Source organism: Lycium barbarum, chromosome 2 (genome assembly GCF_019175385.1).
Source record: "Lycium barbarum isolate Lr01 chromosome 2, ASM1917538v2, whole genome shotgun sequence".
Taxonomy (NCBI): domain Eukaryota; kingdom Viridiplantae; phylum Streptophyta; class Magnoliopsida; order Solanales; family Solanaceae; genus Lycium; species Lycium barbarum.
In genome coordinates this window covers 149,000,930-149,015,937 of record NC_083338.1, presented here as the reverse complement: position 1 = coordinate 149,015,937, position 15,008 = coordinate 149,000,930, and the positions used below count along the sequence as shown (strand labels likewise).

At 34.9% G+C, this 15,008-nt stretch overlaps 1 protein-coding gene across 8 annotated transcripts; it reads left to right on the top strand.

Moving 5' to 3' along the window:
• Positions 1-6,051: 6,051 nt before the first annotated feature.
• On the top strand, positions 6,052-14,446 carry LOC132628025 (uncharacterized). Of its 8 annotated transcripts, XM_060343703.1 has the most exons (11): positions 6,052-6,130; positions 6,243-6,308; positions 6,464-6,535; positions 8,533-8,607; positions 9,041-9,124; positions 9,497-9,577; positions 12,311-12,380; positions 12,456-12,589; positions 12,957-12,998; positions 13,083-13,163; positions 13,979-14,446. In XM_060343703.1, exons 2-11 carry the CDS (start codon positions 6,282-6,284, stop codon positions 14,048-14,050), a joined length of 738 nt encoding a protein of 245 aa, XP_060199686.1. In that variant the 5' UTR covers positions 6,052-6,130; positions 6,243-6,281; the 3' UTR covers positions 14,051-14,446. The 8 variants fall into 8 exon arrangements, with proteins under 8 accessions (XP_060199686.1, XP_060199693.1, XP_060199685.1 ...); XM_060343702.1 differs by lacking the exon at positions 6,052-6,130 and having other exon boundaries at positions 6,143-6,308; XM_060343704.1 differs by lacking the exon at positions 6,052-6,130 and having other exon boundaries at positions 6,149-6,308; positions 12,456-12,547.
• Positions 14,447-15,008: the final 562 nt, after the last annotated feature.

Here is a 15,008-nt window from a genome sequence, read left to right as displayed (position 1 = left end):
GCGTTCATAGTTGCATCATGCATTCCATATAAGAGCTCGTTTGAATTAGCTGAAAAAAAGTAGTTTTTAAGCATAAGTGTTTAAAGTACTTTTAAGTGCTGAAAGTTATTTTATAAATTAGCAGTTACGTGTTTAGATAAAAGTACTTAAAGGGTTTTTAGAAGTATTGGAATTAACAGAAAATATAAGGAATAAAAGCGTAAAGTTGTTGGTCAAACCAAAATGGCTTTTAATCCCCCAAAAAAAACAAAAAATTGGGGTTGAACAATTTCTTGTTTTGGCTTATTTTAAGCACTTTTTAACTTAATTTAAGTTGTTTTCTATTTTTGCCAAACACCCAATAATAAGTCAAAAATGACTTATAAGCTGGTTTGACTAGGGTTGGGCATAAACACCAAAAACCGAAAACCGGACCGAACCGAATTAATTCGATTTTTCAATTTCGGTGTTTCGATTTTTTTTTTTTATAACAAATTCGGTGTTTCGGTTTGGTGTTCGGTTCCGGATCAACGGTTCTTCGGTATTTCGGTTTAACCGAAGATTTACTTTTTTTTTTTTTGAAGATTTACTACATGAATACAATTTTTTTTTTACAACACTCAGTCCACTCTCAGGCCCAAATTAATGTATCCAAGCCCATCCCTATAGAGTATAGACCCACCCTTATTTCATTCACTTAACCTAAGCCCTAACTTCATTTCCTCACTTCCTCTCCTCTGTCCTCAGTTTAATGAACTGATGAATTGCAGTCAGTTTAATGATCAGCTTGACATCCATAATACAAAAAATTACATCACGAGTTCAAATTTTCCAGTATTCATTCTTAAATGTGATGTCTGTCCCAAATATAGCTAATATTGGTGCATCTTCAGTTGTTTGGTTTATGTATATCAAAAGTTCAGAACCTTTGATAACTGTTCTTCATGTTGGCCTTTGATAGGCTCTGTTCATGATCCATTTTCTTGTTGCTTCTTAGTTGCTTAATATTATTTTTTGTATGATATCAACTTCTACGTCCTCTTATGTGTTTTAAGTTAGGTAACAAAACAATGTGGTATCGGAAGTTAACATAGAAGTCAATATTTTGGTGATGATGTTTACTTATCTATAGGACTTCATCATATATATGAAGCATCTCATTTTGAAACAATCAATAAGCATTCAATAATCAGTACTCTGTAGTCTGCGCAGAGCCACCAAATTAAATTGACGTTGCTCGATAAAATAATTATTAACTGATAAAAACGTCCACCCCTAATTTTACAAGCAGAAATTAGCCCATTTTAGGCCCATGCTGAAAAAAACCGAATTAGAAAAACCGAAACCGAACTTCAAAAAATCGAACCGAACCGAACTAATTCAGTGCGGTGTTCGGTGTCCACATTCAAAAAACCGAACCGAACTTTGAAAAATTGAACCGAAGAACCGAATGCTCACTCCTAGATTTGACTAACTTATAAGCCAATCCAAACGGGCTCTAAGTTATTCTCAAGTAAGATAGAATTAAGGAATTAATGTAGGATCTTAAGTTACAAGGCTAACCTGATCCCCATATAACCAATTAAATTGTAATAATGGAAAGCTTGCCACTTATTTGGAACATAGAGTTCTGGGCGCGGATTCCTATTGCTTTTTTTCCAGCTGGGATTAGTGAGACCCGAAAGGCATTATGTTGAGTCACTCCAAGAGTAGAATCAGCAGCTCACATGACATATTTTATCACAATTAATATTTTTTGGTTGATAGAGGGATCAAATGGTATATAGTTCCTTTGTTGGTAGCTTGGAGGATTAAAAGCATGACTCTTGCTTTTCAATTGACTATTTTTGCATCAATTGCTACTTCATTAATCTTATTGATTAGCGTACCCGTTGTATTTGCTTCTCCTGATGGCTACATTTATACAAAACTTCTACCCCGAGCACACGCAATGGAACCGTAGACAGTCAAGTGAAATCCAATCCACGAAATAATTTGATCTATGGACAGCGTCGTTGTGGTAAAGGTCGTAATGTCAGAGGAATCATTACCGCAAGGCATAGAGGGGGAGGTCATAAGCGTTTATACCGTAAAATCAATTTTTGACGGAATCCCCAATAACCGCATTTCATATTAGAAAATATAAGTAAACGGGCCTCTACTTGAGCCTCCAAGGATAAGTGAGCCAATAAAGATTTTTACTGTCATTGGTAGCATTGACCTCACTAGCTCGAATGCAGTCCAAGGTGGAACAAAGGCCCACGATTCTAGTACTAACGAATTATGTGGTTAGTGAATAATTTTTAAATAAATAAAAAAAAGGGCATTTTACATAAATGGCAAACATTTAGGGTTTAATCAAGCTGCATAGCTAATGTTTCAATATTTATGTTCTGTAGCAAATCAGTCCAGCTCCCACATGTGTATTCAATTATTTTTTTAGCTGTATTCATGAATACAATAATTTTTTCCAACTGTATTCATAAAATAATTATCTGTAGTCATAAATTGGCTTGTTGTATTCATGAATACAACTATTAAAAAACTGAATACATATACACCAGTAATATAAAATACACCAAAAAATTAACAAATATGCCATATTTTTCTGTATGTATACAACAAATACAAGCGAAAAAACTGTATACAACATAGATACACCAAAAAATTAACAAGTAAGCCATATTTTCCGGTATGTATACAACAAATACAAGAGAAAAATATTATATGCACGGTAAATATACAACAAAAACAGTGAAAATCTAGATTTTTTCTAGATCTGACCGGAAAAAATTTCGGCGATCGGAAAAAATTTCGGCTAATACAACAACAACATTCTTTTCGTTTTTGCTTCTAACAATGCTCAGATCCGTTATAGATCTGAGTTTTTTTTCATTTTTGCTTCCAACAATGCTTAGATCCGTCGCTATTTGGTGCTTTTTCGGCGTAGATTTGAGTTTTTTTTCCCTTGTTGGCGCCGGAGAAGAAAGAAAAAAAGGGTATGGCCGGATAAGAACGAGAAAAGGGGAAGGGGAAGTGACGGTGGTGAAAGGTCACGGCATTTCGCCGGAGCTCCGGTGGAGGTGGTGGCCAGCGGCGGGGTAGTGGGGAGAAGAGGGGGGAAAGAGATAGGAGAGATGGGTTGGAAGTGAATAGTGGGATGAGTATTCTATTTTTTTTTGTGTGTATATATATATAGTTACTAAATGGTATTAACACACAAATATTTGCTATGAGAAGTAATTAAATTAACGGAAAAGGGCCAAAAATACCCTCGAACTATTGAAAATGGAGCAAAAATACCCTCCATCCACCTTTTAGCCCCCAAATACCCTTACCATCCACCTATTGGGTCTAAAATACCCCTATTGCTAACAGAATATTTTGGTCAAACACGTGGCATTTTTTTATTGGTTGGCTTATAAAATTAATTAAACTAATTGACCAGATAACCCAAGTGCCCCCCACCCCCTACCCCCCTACCCCACCCCACCCCCCGGTGAATTTTTTTTTTTTTTTGAAAAAAAAGTTGACATTTTTTTTTTTGCACCCCACCCCGCACCCCTACCCCCCGCCCCGACGCAAAAAAAAAAAAAAAAATTTTGAAAAAAAAAGTTTTGACGTTTTTTTTGGGTTTTTTTAGCTGGGAGGGGAGGGGGGCGTAGGGGGAGGGTGCGGGGTGGAAAAAAAGTCAACTTGTGCCTTTTAGATTTTTGGGGGGTGGGAAGGGGGGTGCGGGGGAGGTGTAGGGTGCGGGGTGGGGTGCAAAAAAAATATTGTAGTCTACACTTGTGCCTTTTAGATTTTTGGTTGAAAATATACCATGTTTTTTAGGGTGAGATATTTTATTTTTTTTGGTAACTCAATTACATTAGACATTTTAATTTATCAAGACATTTCACAGTACTTGTGCTTTTTACTAGGAAGTTGAGAAGCGTAACAATATTTTTTTTGCACCCCACCCCGCACCCTACACCTCCCCCCCCTCCCAGCTGAAAAAAAAAGTTAGACTTTTTTTTCCACCCCGCACTCTCCCCCTCCCCCCACTCCCCAAACCCCGCACCCTACGCCCCCCTCCCCTCCCATCTAAAAAAACCCAAAAAAAAACGTCAAAACTTTTTTTTTCAAAAATATTAATTTTTTTTGCGTCCGGGGGGGGGGGAGTAGGGGTGCGGGGGAGGGGTAGGGTGCGGGGTGGGGTGCAAAAAAAAATGTCAACTTTTTTTTCAATTTTTTTTTTCACGCGGGGGGGGGGGGGGGTCGGGTCGGGGGGTGGGGGGCACTATCTGGTCAATATTGCAAAAGTTAATTAGTTTAATTAATTTTATAATCCAACCAATAGAAAAATGACACGTGTTTAATGAAAAGATTATGTTAGTGATAAGGGTATTTTAGACCCAATAGGTGGTGATAAGGGTATTTTAGACCCAATAGGTGGATGATAAGAGTATTTGGGGGCTGAAAGGTGGATGGAGGGTATTTTTGCTCCATTTTCAATAGTTCGAGGGTATTTTAGGCCCTTTTCCGTTAAATTAAACTATAGCTACTAAATGTCAATACCCACTATTGTTTGTTATATCATGTAGTTATTCCTAAAAAAAATAACCATATAGTTATGATATACTTCCTCTGTCTCATAATAAGTGTCACCTTATTTAAATTTTTTTATCCCACAATAAGATTTTTATCCCATAATAAGTATCATCTTAGGAACCCAAGATATAAATTGACTATTTTTTTCAATTCTAACTTTAGACAAAAAATGACAAGTTAAAGTAATATTTAAATGATGATTGGAAAAACCACATAGTAACTTAGTATTGTTGGATTCCCAACGTCAAAAGGTTACTACTTGTGCATGCTCTAATCAAGAGGAAAAAATAATTTATATTTATCATATAGAGGTAATTTAGTAAGCATCACATTATATTATTGGTTTCTTAATCTACGTGTTTTTCGCCATGATGACACTTATTATGGGACAGAGGAAGTATATATTTAAAAATATTTTTCTTCAATCAAACTAAAGAATAATTTATTTGCAAAGGGCCAAATATACCCCTGTACTATCAAAAATGGTCAAATATAACTCTCGTTAGTCGTTATACTTTGGGTCTAAATATACCCCCATTGTTATACTTTGGGTCTGAATATATCCTTGCCGTTATACTTTGATCTGAATATACCCCTTATTTTAACGGAGGTACACGTGTCATTATCCTATTGATCTATTTTAAACTATCCCCCAATTAATTAAAATTCAACCCATAACTAATTATTCAATTAAAAGATTCATACCCATGGAAGATAGTTGTATCTGATGGAACCATGGAGTGACGATGACCAGTGCGATGGCATCACCCTCCCGCCGGCTGTTTATCGACTCTCGACATAGTACCAACACTATCCCCAAGAATGTGGCAATTTATCCAGCAGCATCAGTTAAAATCAAGGGTTATTGAAGCACTGTATCTCCTCACAAAGATCCTAAAAGTTATTACTGTTTGGCATACTACTGGTTAAGCTTGAAATTGAATTATGATTTCAGTTGCCATTTCAGTTCTCAATTGAAATTAAATTATTATTTCAGTTGCCATTTCTTTGCTCAATATGAAAACGTGAGAGAACTTTTATGGCTGGTTTACCAACTGAGCAATTACTTCCTTGGAAACTAGCCTCTGAATTTCAACCACTCCATCTTCTTATTGAGATAGACACGTTACCCATACCTATTGCCATGGTCATCGTCGGCCATTGAAGTAGGTTGTATGGCCATGAGTCTTTTAATTGGATAATTAATTATGGATAAAATTTTAATTAATTAGGAATAGTTTAAAATAGACCAATAGGATAATGACACGTACATTTTTCGTTAAAATGAGCAGACCAAAGTATAAGGGCAAGAGTATATTTAGACCCAAAATATAATAGCAAATGTATATTTAGACCTAAAGTATAATGAGGGGTATATTTGACCCTTTTTCGATAGTACAAGGGTATATTTGGCCTTAATTTATTTTCCAAATATAATTTAGAAATTAACTATCCAAATGCATAGATATATTATATGTATAAGTATATATATTTATATGTATATTTTGTACAATTATAGCCGGCTGAACGGATATTTAACGTAATTATCCCAACAAAAGTAAGTTATGGGTGTAAGGTTATTTTTGTATTTCTTTTATTATGTACGCTGAGTTGTAAAAAGCGGATTAGGGCAATTGACTGTACTATTAACACACACTCCTTTCAAACAGTAACACTTCATTCAGTAAATTTCCCTCCAATCGGTAAAAATGGAAGCCAATGCTCCTCACTTTAAGGTAAATGCTTTCCTTTACGGTAAAAAATTCTTGTTGTACTTATACTGAATTCATATATATACTTTCTCAGTTCAATTATTGAAATCCTTTTTTTGCATAGTTTGCCTTTTTTTTTTTTTTTGGATAAAATGTTCAATTAACTCGTGTTTTTCCAGCTAATTTTGGGTTCATCATCTACTGCGCGTAGAAAAATCTTAGCTGACATGGGATACCACTTCACAACCATGGTAAGTTTCCAATGTACGAGGGATATGGGATAAATTATCCCGGGATTAAATTTGATATGAGTTTATCCCACTTTTGGTTGGGATAAAATCGCGCTATAACTAATCCCAGGGTTGTAGTGTTATTTTATCCCTGTGGGAGGGTGGAATAATTAATCATGGGATAATTTGTTTCCCAACCAAACGACCCCTTATTGCTGTGGATATGTATTTACAATTCAAATAGACTTAAACTTGGACCAGTTCCTGCACTAAATCATTTTAATTGACCCATGTTTAAGTAGAGGTGGCAACCGGTTTGGCCTTACCGGTTTTAACCGGTAACCGGACCGGTTAAACCGGAACCGGAACCGGTAGAACCGGTTAACCGGTTCCGGTTAACCGTTTAATGGTTTACCGGTCCGGTTCCAATATTTTGGAAACCGGAACCGGTTAAACCGGTAAAACCGGAACCGGACCGGTTAAACCGGTAAAAAATTAAAAAAAAAAAAAAAAAACTAAAGTATATAAGTTATACATATATATAGTATATATATTAAGTTATACATATATTTAGTACATATATTAAGTTATACATATATATAGTATATATAATAAGTTATACATATATATATATATAAGTATATATAGTATATAGTACATGTATATATATATATAGAGTATATAGTACATATATATTAAGTATATATAGTATATATAGTAGATATATATATACATATATATTAAGTTATACATATATTTATATATATTAAGTTATACATATATATAGTATATATAATAAGTTATACATATATATATATATAAGTATATATAGTATATAGTACATATATATAAGTATGTATAGTATATATATTAAGTTATACATATATATAAGTATATAGAGTATATAGTACATAGTTATACATATATTTAGTATATATATATATATATTAAGTTATACATATATATAAGTATACGTAAGTTATACATATATATGTATACGAAAAACACTATTCTGTATTGCTGACTTGCTGTTAGGCTGTTAGTCAGTAAATATTTAAACTTTAATTATAAAGTTGTATAACATATGAAAATATAGCTACAACAACAACAACAACAACCCAGTGAAATCCCACAACGTGGGGTCTGGGGAGGGTAGAGTGTACGCAGACCTTACTCCTACCAAGGTAGGATGGCTGTTTCCGATATGAAAATATAGCTACAATATACAAATAAATACTATAATATATATATATATATATATATATATATATATATATATATATATATATATATATATATATATATATATATATATATAATACAAAAAACAAAAAAAAAAATAGATTTTAACCACTCCGAACCGGACCGGTTCCTTAATCGGTTCCATAACCGGTTCCGGTTGGAACCGGTTGCCACCTTTATGTTTAAGTGATAAATTGAGATAAAGATACTTATTAATTAGTAGCAATATTGTTAAGATGATAATGAGCAAGTGTGATGATGACATGACATGAGGAGCTTAAATGGAATAGTGAGGTTTCGTATAGCCAATCCAACTTGTTTAGCCTGAAGCGTAGTTGTTGTTATTGTTAAGTGACAAAACTTTATATCCAAATTTAAGTGCCTTACTTTCCTTTTTGGTTTGTCCCAAAAAGAGTGTCTCTTTGTATATTTAGTAAGTTGACTATTTAAACATCCTATATGGCAAGTTTAAAACCACAAGATTCAAAGGATATTTTAGTACATTACACACATCTTTAATTTAGGACCACAAGATTCAAAAGTCTCTTTTTAGTCGTTAAACTTTGTGCCCAGTCAAATTAAGACACTTAAATTGGGAGGGAGGGAGTATAAAAGACACGTGTCATGTTTAGTGCATGCACCGGGTGTTCCATTTACAATTCGTAGTTGACTAGATAAGAGAGATTCATATAGCAACCCCCAACTAGATTGAGATTGAGGTGTAGTTGAATGATTGTTTTTAAAATTGGTGGATTAACACGTTTCTTGTAATGTAGTCTGCAGATATAGATGAGAAAGCTATTCGGAAAGAAAAGCCCGAAGATTTAGTTATGGCTCTTGCAGAGGCAAAGGTTTGTTTTCCTAAGAACTTGTGCAAGTCCAGATATCTCATAACATATTCTTGAAATGGTTTACTGCTTTGAAATTGCTATATAGAATGGTATATGGGTTAAGGTACATTGCTTATACTGTGATGCCGTTTTGATTTTCTCTTGTATGTGGTGTTGGTTTCTGATTCATGAATAGCTGTTTGTAATGTGTGAAACTTCTCTTTTAGGGAATCTGTAGCCATCTCAACTGTTACTTTAAATGTGACATTCGTGTTATTTCTAAAAGTGCTCAGTTACGTTTATTTTTGTTATTTTGTATCAGATGTTTTAGGCAAATCATGCAGACTTTTCTATTTCCTGCTCGAGTTGAGTTTTCTGTTTGCATCATAGTTTAATTAAAGCCTTGGTTTGAAAATGCTTATTTTAATTCCACGTAACTGCATTTGCATGTCAGGCTGATGCTATCATATCAAAATTTCGAAATACTGAAAACCTAGAGAAGGATGTCAATCCGACAATTTTGGTTGCAGCTGACACAGTATGTCTTGCTTTTTTGCCTTTTCAATCTCCCCACCCGAAGTTATTTTTCTAGCTTCTGTTTGATGAGATTAAACCTATAATATGCTATTTCTGCCAGTGCTTTTAAATGATGGTAAAGTTGTGTGCTTTTTCTTTTCTTGTATTGTTTTCCTTGCTTTTATATTTTCTCAATTTGCTTTTCTTCTTTCAAAATGATTCGATTTCTTGTTGGGATATTGGATGATAATTGTGATGTCCGCAGTCTTGCACAATTTCACAGATGTTTTCTTTCTTCAAATGATAAATTGTTTGCATTTATTGGACTTTGCTATATAGTCTCAAAGCATGCATCATAATTGGCATTAACCTGAATTGCTGGAACTGTAATCAGGCCGAAGCCATCATACCAAGGGTTTCCATTGGTGAATCCGAAGGGGATGCCGAGCCAACACTTCTAATTACCTGTGACCAAGTATACTTAATTTCTGTTCTTGTCATCATTTATGGTTAAATATCCGTTATTGGCTTACTATAATGCTTTTACTACTACATTAGCTTTGTTTTCCCCCCAGCTAAATTTACTAGTTTCCTAGAGGTGTTTGGTTCAAATATAACAGCTCTGACAGAATCTTCCTTTTTGAGCATAAAGTGGTGTCTTTTTAAAGAGCTAATCTAAATAATATGATTTCTCATTCCTTGACGTATCCGAGCCAAATTGGTGAAACGTGGATGTAGATACTTAGTACTGTTTCTTCAAAATACACTACCAAAAAAATGAACTTTTATCGGATACTAACACCATACTCATATTGGATACATACATGTTTACAACTCCATATAATATAAGCTTAACAAGAAGACTGCCAGTTACCAGTTTTTTTTTTTTTTAAAAGACTGCCAGTGCTTTTTAGCCTAAGCAGCAGAAACCGGTTAATATGCATTTTAATACTTGGTGTGCTTCGAGAATTAAGAATCTGATTTGCTAGGGTAAGATACTGTAATTAGAATTTGCAGCTTGGCACAACCTAGAGCAACATGTCTCATTTGGTACAGTTTGTTCGATGATTTAGTTGTAATTTAAATGGTTAGTTGTTGGTTCTACTCATAGCAATAGGCTTTCGTTGCTTTATGAGGGTTTAAAGCTTAGGTTGTAGCAGGCTTCTTTGTGCTTTTCAAGTTGAACGTGTTGATTTTACTCATTTTTAGCTAGATTTTTTTTTTTCATTAGTTTCTTCGAAAAGTCAAACATTGCGTTCAACTAGCTGGTTCCACTTTTCTATTTTAGTACTTTTGAGTTGATAACTTCACATGGTCATAAAAAGAAAAGATTAACTTGAACGAGGACACCAAAGAGTGACTATTTCAGTATTTTGGTTTTGAGGCGTAAATTTGGCAATTGAAGCAGCTATAATTTGATAGGATACTTCCGCCTCGCCTTTGATTCTCGCTTAACTTATCTGAGGTCATAATTCCTCTATTAGAGATGTTTCCAGTAGCATGGTACCTGCAGTCTATGTACATTACGCTATATCTTCATACAATAGTCTCTTTCGGGTGATAGGACATTCTTTTTTGATAGGTAAAGCAAAACTTTTTATTGATTTCTTTAGACTTGTAATGAAAAAATCTTCTATTGATTTCTATAGCACCATGAAGGCACCAGGAGTAGTACCCTTTTGGAGTCTATGATGATGTAAATAATTGATGAGAACTTGATCTTCTCTTCCTGTACTTCTGAAGTACCCTCCTGCTTTGTAATTAATACCTACCTTGTTAAAGAAAGGAGTCTAGGAAGTCCAATATGCTATAAATTTCATTTAAGAAATTCATTATATACCAAAAGTTCAATAGATAAAAGCAGCTACACTTTATAAAAGATACGGATGTTGCTTTCTCTTCGAAACATCTGTGACTTATCTCTAGCCAAACTCTTCACAATTGTCTCTGATCTTTCATCAGGTCCTTGCCAGCTTTGTATACTCTCTTAAGGTTATTAGGCATCACCCACCGCACTCTGTCAAGTTCAGAAACATGCTTCAGATCCTTCATTTGTTCTCACTGCGTAGAAAGAAATGTCTGACATGCATCATCTTTAGCTAACCATCCAATACATGCTGCCTTAGAATTTCACTTGGTTTTCCAGATCATCCTACATGCCCGCTGTGTATACCCTTCTATATCTCCCTTTTGCATGAATTGATAACAATATTTCATGGAGAAGATACCATCTTCCTTCAAAGTCCACTGTCCGGATTTGATTGGTGCGGAGCATCCAAGGGTGTGGCCTAGTGGTCAATGAAGTGGGGGAACCATGAGGTATCAGGTTCAAGTCCCAACCCCAACGGAGGAACTAGGAGATTTCTTCATATCTTCCTAAGCCTTGGTGGGTAGAGTTATCTGTTACCTCTGCTGGTCGGAGGTAGCAAATACCCGGTGGAATAGTTGATGTGCGCACAAGCTGGCCAGGCACCGCCATCATTAGAAAAAAAGATCTGATTGGTGTTCAGACATATGTAATCCGTGCACCTCTACTAAAGAAGAAAGACTCCCCATTTCCCAATCCATTGTTTATTTTCTGGTGTGGACTTCTTCTCCCTTCACTACTGCATTCTGCTATAGTCCATTAGACAATATATCTATTTATCCCTTTGAGAGGGGAGCATCTTCAGTCCAGATATCCTGCGATAATCTTATTCTCCTGCCGTTTCCCACCTTTAATCTTGTGCAAGATTGGAAAATCACCTATAATTGCTGATTTATTTCCAGAGACCTATATCATTAGAAATCTTGACTTGACTGGTTTATTGCACCAGTAGTCCTCAATGCTGTATTTGCCTTTTATCACCTCCTTCAATTCATCTTTCTCTTCATTGGATCTCCATAGCCATTTGCATAACAGACTGCTGTTCTGCAAGATCATTTCTGTCATCCCTCCCCCATCTGTTTCGTGCTTTCACTTCTAAAAACTGTTTGCCACTTATGTTAAAATTGTCAAAAAAAACAAAAAACTTGTTTGCCACTTGATTAGGTGCATCATCTTTCCATCACTATTGCCTTTCTATAACAATTCTGGTGATGGTACATTCTAGTTTACATGTTAGGGAATTTTTTCTGCTGCCCAATTGTTCTCTGTTTTCTGTCGTTTATTTTGATGTATGCGCCTTTCTATGTTAATGATCTTATCCTAACTTGAAATGATCTGGAGGTGGTGGTCTATGAAGGTGTGGTCAGGGAAAAACCATCCAGTGAAGCAGAAGCACGACAGTTCATGAAAGGTTTACCATTGCATTTATTGATTTCTTACCATACTAGTTCTGTAGTTCTGCTAGTCTTACACTGTCAACTTGCAGATTACGCTAATGGACATGCAGCAACCGTGAGTTCTGTCCTTGTTACGAACCTGGTAACAGGAAGCAGAAGAGGAGAATGGGACAAAGTAGAGGTACCACTGTTGATTTCTTCTCAGTACTCAATTAGCAGACAGGTCTCTACGGCCTTTTGTTCTTTCTGTTTTTCAATGGATTTGCGTCTATTTGTAATCTAAAGTTGTTGCCATGCATATCTGTTAATTTAAATTTTAATAATAAAAGTCTAAACGTTCCGTGTTGATTAATGACTTCTACGTTTTGGGATAGGCTTAGTGAACACTTCACAAGGTTCCAATTCCCACAAGCTGTTCAAATTGAAGTTATACAGAGATAGAGTTTTTGTGGAAAGTAGAAGTTAGTTGAGCAAAAAAGGGTCTCTCTCTTAGTTATTTGTGTAGCTTAACTGCTTGAGATTTTCAGCATAATCTCCTTTATATATTTTCGCTCATCCAGGAAGAGTGATAACATTTCTTTTGGTTGCAGATCTATTTCCATGACATACCAGATCAAGTCATAGATAAACTGGTACAACTTTCAGCTGAACTGTTAGTTATTGATCATATCAAATGATGGTTGCTGTTATCTTAAGATCTTTTTTTTCCCTATCAGATTGAAGAAGGGATAGTTCTTTATGCAGCTGGTGGCTTGATAATTGAACATCCTCTCATTTTGCCTTATGTTAAGGAAGTGGTGAGTGGTACACTGCCGCTTCTCTCTAATATCATCCAACATAAGTCATAATATTGGTGGTGTTAACAGTTGTTTGCCTGATCCTTTGTCCTTATAGAGACCTTAACTTTTATGAAGCCATGGATGCAAATTTGATAAATATAAAATGATGGGACAGAATATCTTTGTGATACCTGACCAAGTGAAAGAACTTCGTGATTTTTATCTAAGCCAGGATTTCTGGATTGTGCATGTTCATCCCTGATGCAAATCCAAATAAATTCTATTAATGCTTCCCAATGGTTCATGTCAAGGAAGAAGCTGATATGCTCATTAGGTATATGGAATAGCCGTTTTAGAGTTTCGAGAGGGTGTTTTTGCACAAGGCGTGATTGAGCGAGAAGTGTCTTAAAGCATAGAAAAGAGATTAGTAGTGTTTTTGTTATTCGTGAAAGGAACTTGTCCTTTGTATAAAATGTACCATTAAAGATACCTTTTGAAATTGCTTTTTCCATAAAAATGTGGGCTTTAACCATGCCAACCTTTTTTACTTGATTGTACTAAGCACTAAAAGTCCTCTAAAGAATAACAAGTACCACAACCTTGATGAAATGCTTTTGTGACATGGTTGCCTACTACTAAGAAACTTAGGGCATATAACTCTTTTTCTGATGGAAAAGTTTTCTGATCCTCTTTTAGTGCTTAAGCAGTAACTCGCAACAACATCTGATGTCAAATATTCAGCATATTACCTTTTTTTGTCCATTCTTTTCTTGATTCAGTATACTTTATGACTTATAATAATAATAGTTTTAAGATGATTTTCATCTGCGCAGGTTGGCTCAACTGATAGTGTGATGGGTCTCCCAAAAGCTCTCACTGAAAGACTTATAAAGGAGGTTCTCTAATATGATTATGATCCTGTTTCTACCTCATTCCTATTTCTGAATGAACTGGCGATCGATAATTTTGATGTACTGGATGTCGCATATCGATTACCTGATAATCGGGTTTCTGCTGGTTTTATGTTGTCCGTTCAAATATCGTCAGTTTACATCTCATCGTCGTAATGGCATGATTGGTTATTGCTTATTTAATTGCATCTCGATTTGGCTAAACTTTTAATGGCCACAACCAGCTAGATATCTCCTTTAATAAGCTTCTTCGAGGAACCAATAGCATCCTCCACAACATCATAAGGAATTGACAATGGAAACTGTACGTCTATATCTTTGTTTCACTCTCTATTAACTGTGGCGTTTCATATTAAAAGTTAGATTCATCCTGGCCATTTTTCCACTTGATCAGCTAGTCAAGGTTCTTAATTTGTTGTTTTGAATGTTCTCCTTTAATTTTAAAAAACTTGCCAGCCTGTTTAACAGTTTTTTTTTTTTTTTTTTTTTTTTTTTTTGCAATAAAAGCTCTCGAGCTACCTACTTAAAAGAGTATGACAAGTGATTTAAAGTAAAAGAGTATGAGAAGTGATTTAAAGTTGTTTACTTGTTTTTGTCGTTTGGGATTAATTTAGATTTCCTCTTCCCAAAAGAATGTTGTGGCGTTGTGTCATTCTTCAGGAATTCCATAATGTAATAATGGTGTCCCCTTTAAAAGTTTTACGATATAGTCTAATATCTCTAGCTATAACAATTCATCCTCTATGACAATATTTCACTAAAATATTTTTAGAATTGATTCTTCATGTTATGTTATATTACGTGTTCTCTATATAATAATATTTCTCAACATTAGCCAAAAAATGTTCAGACAAACGTCATTATAAAGAGGTGAAGAGATTTTCACCGTAAGTGATCATACAACATTCCCTAGTAACAGAGACTGTTATTTAGGCAACATAAACGAAAGTTA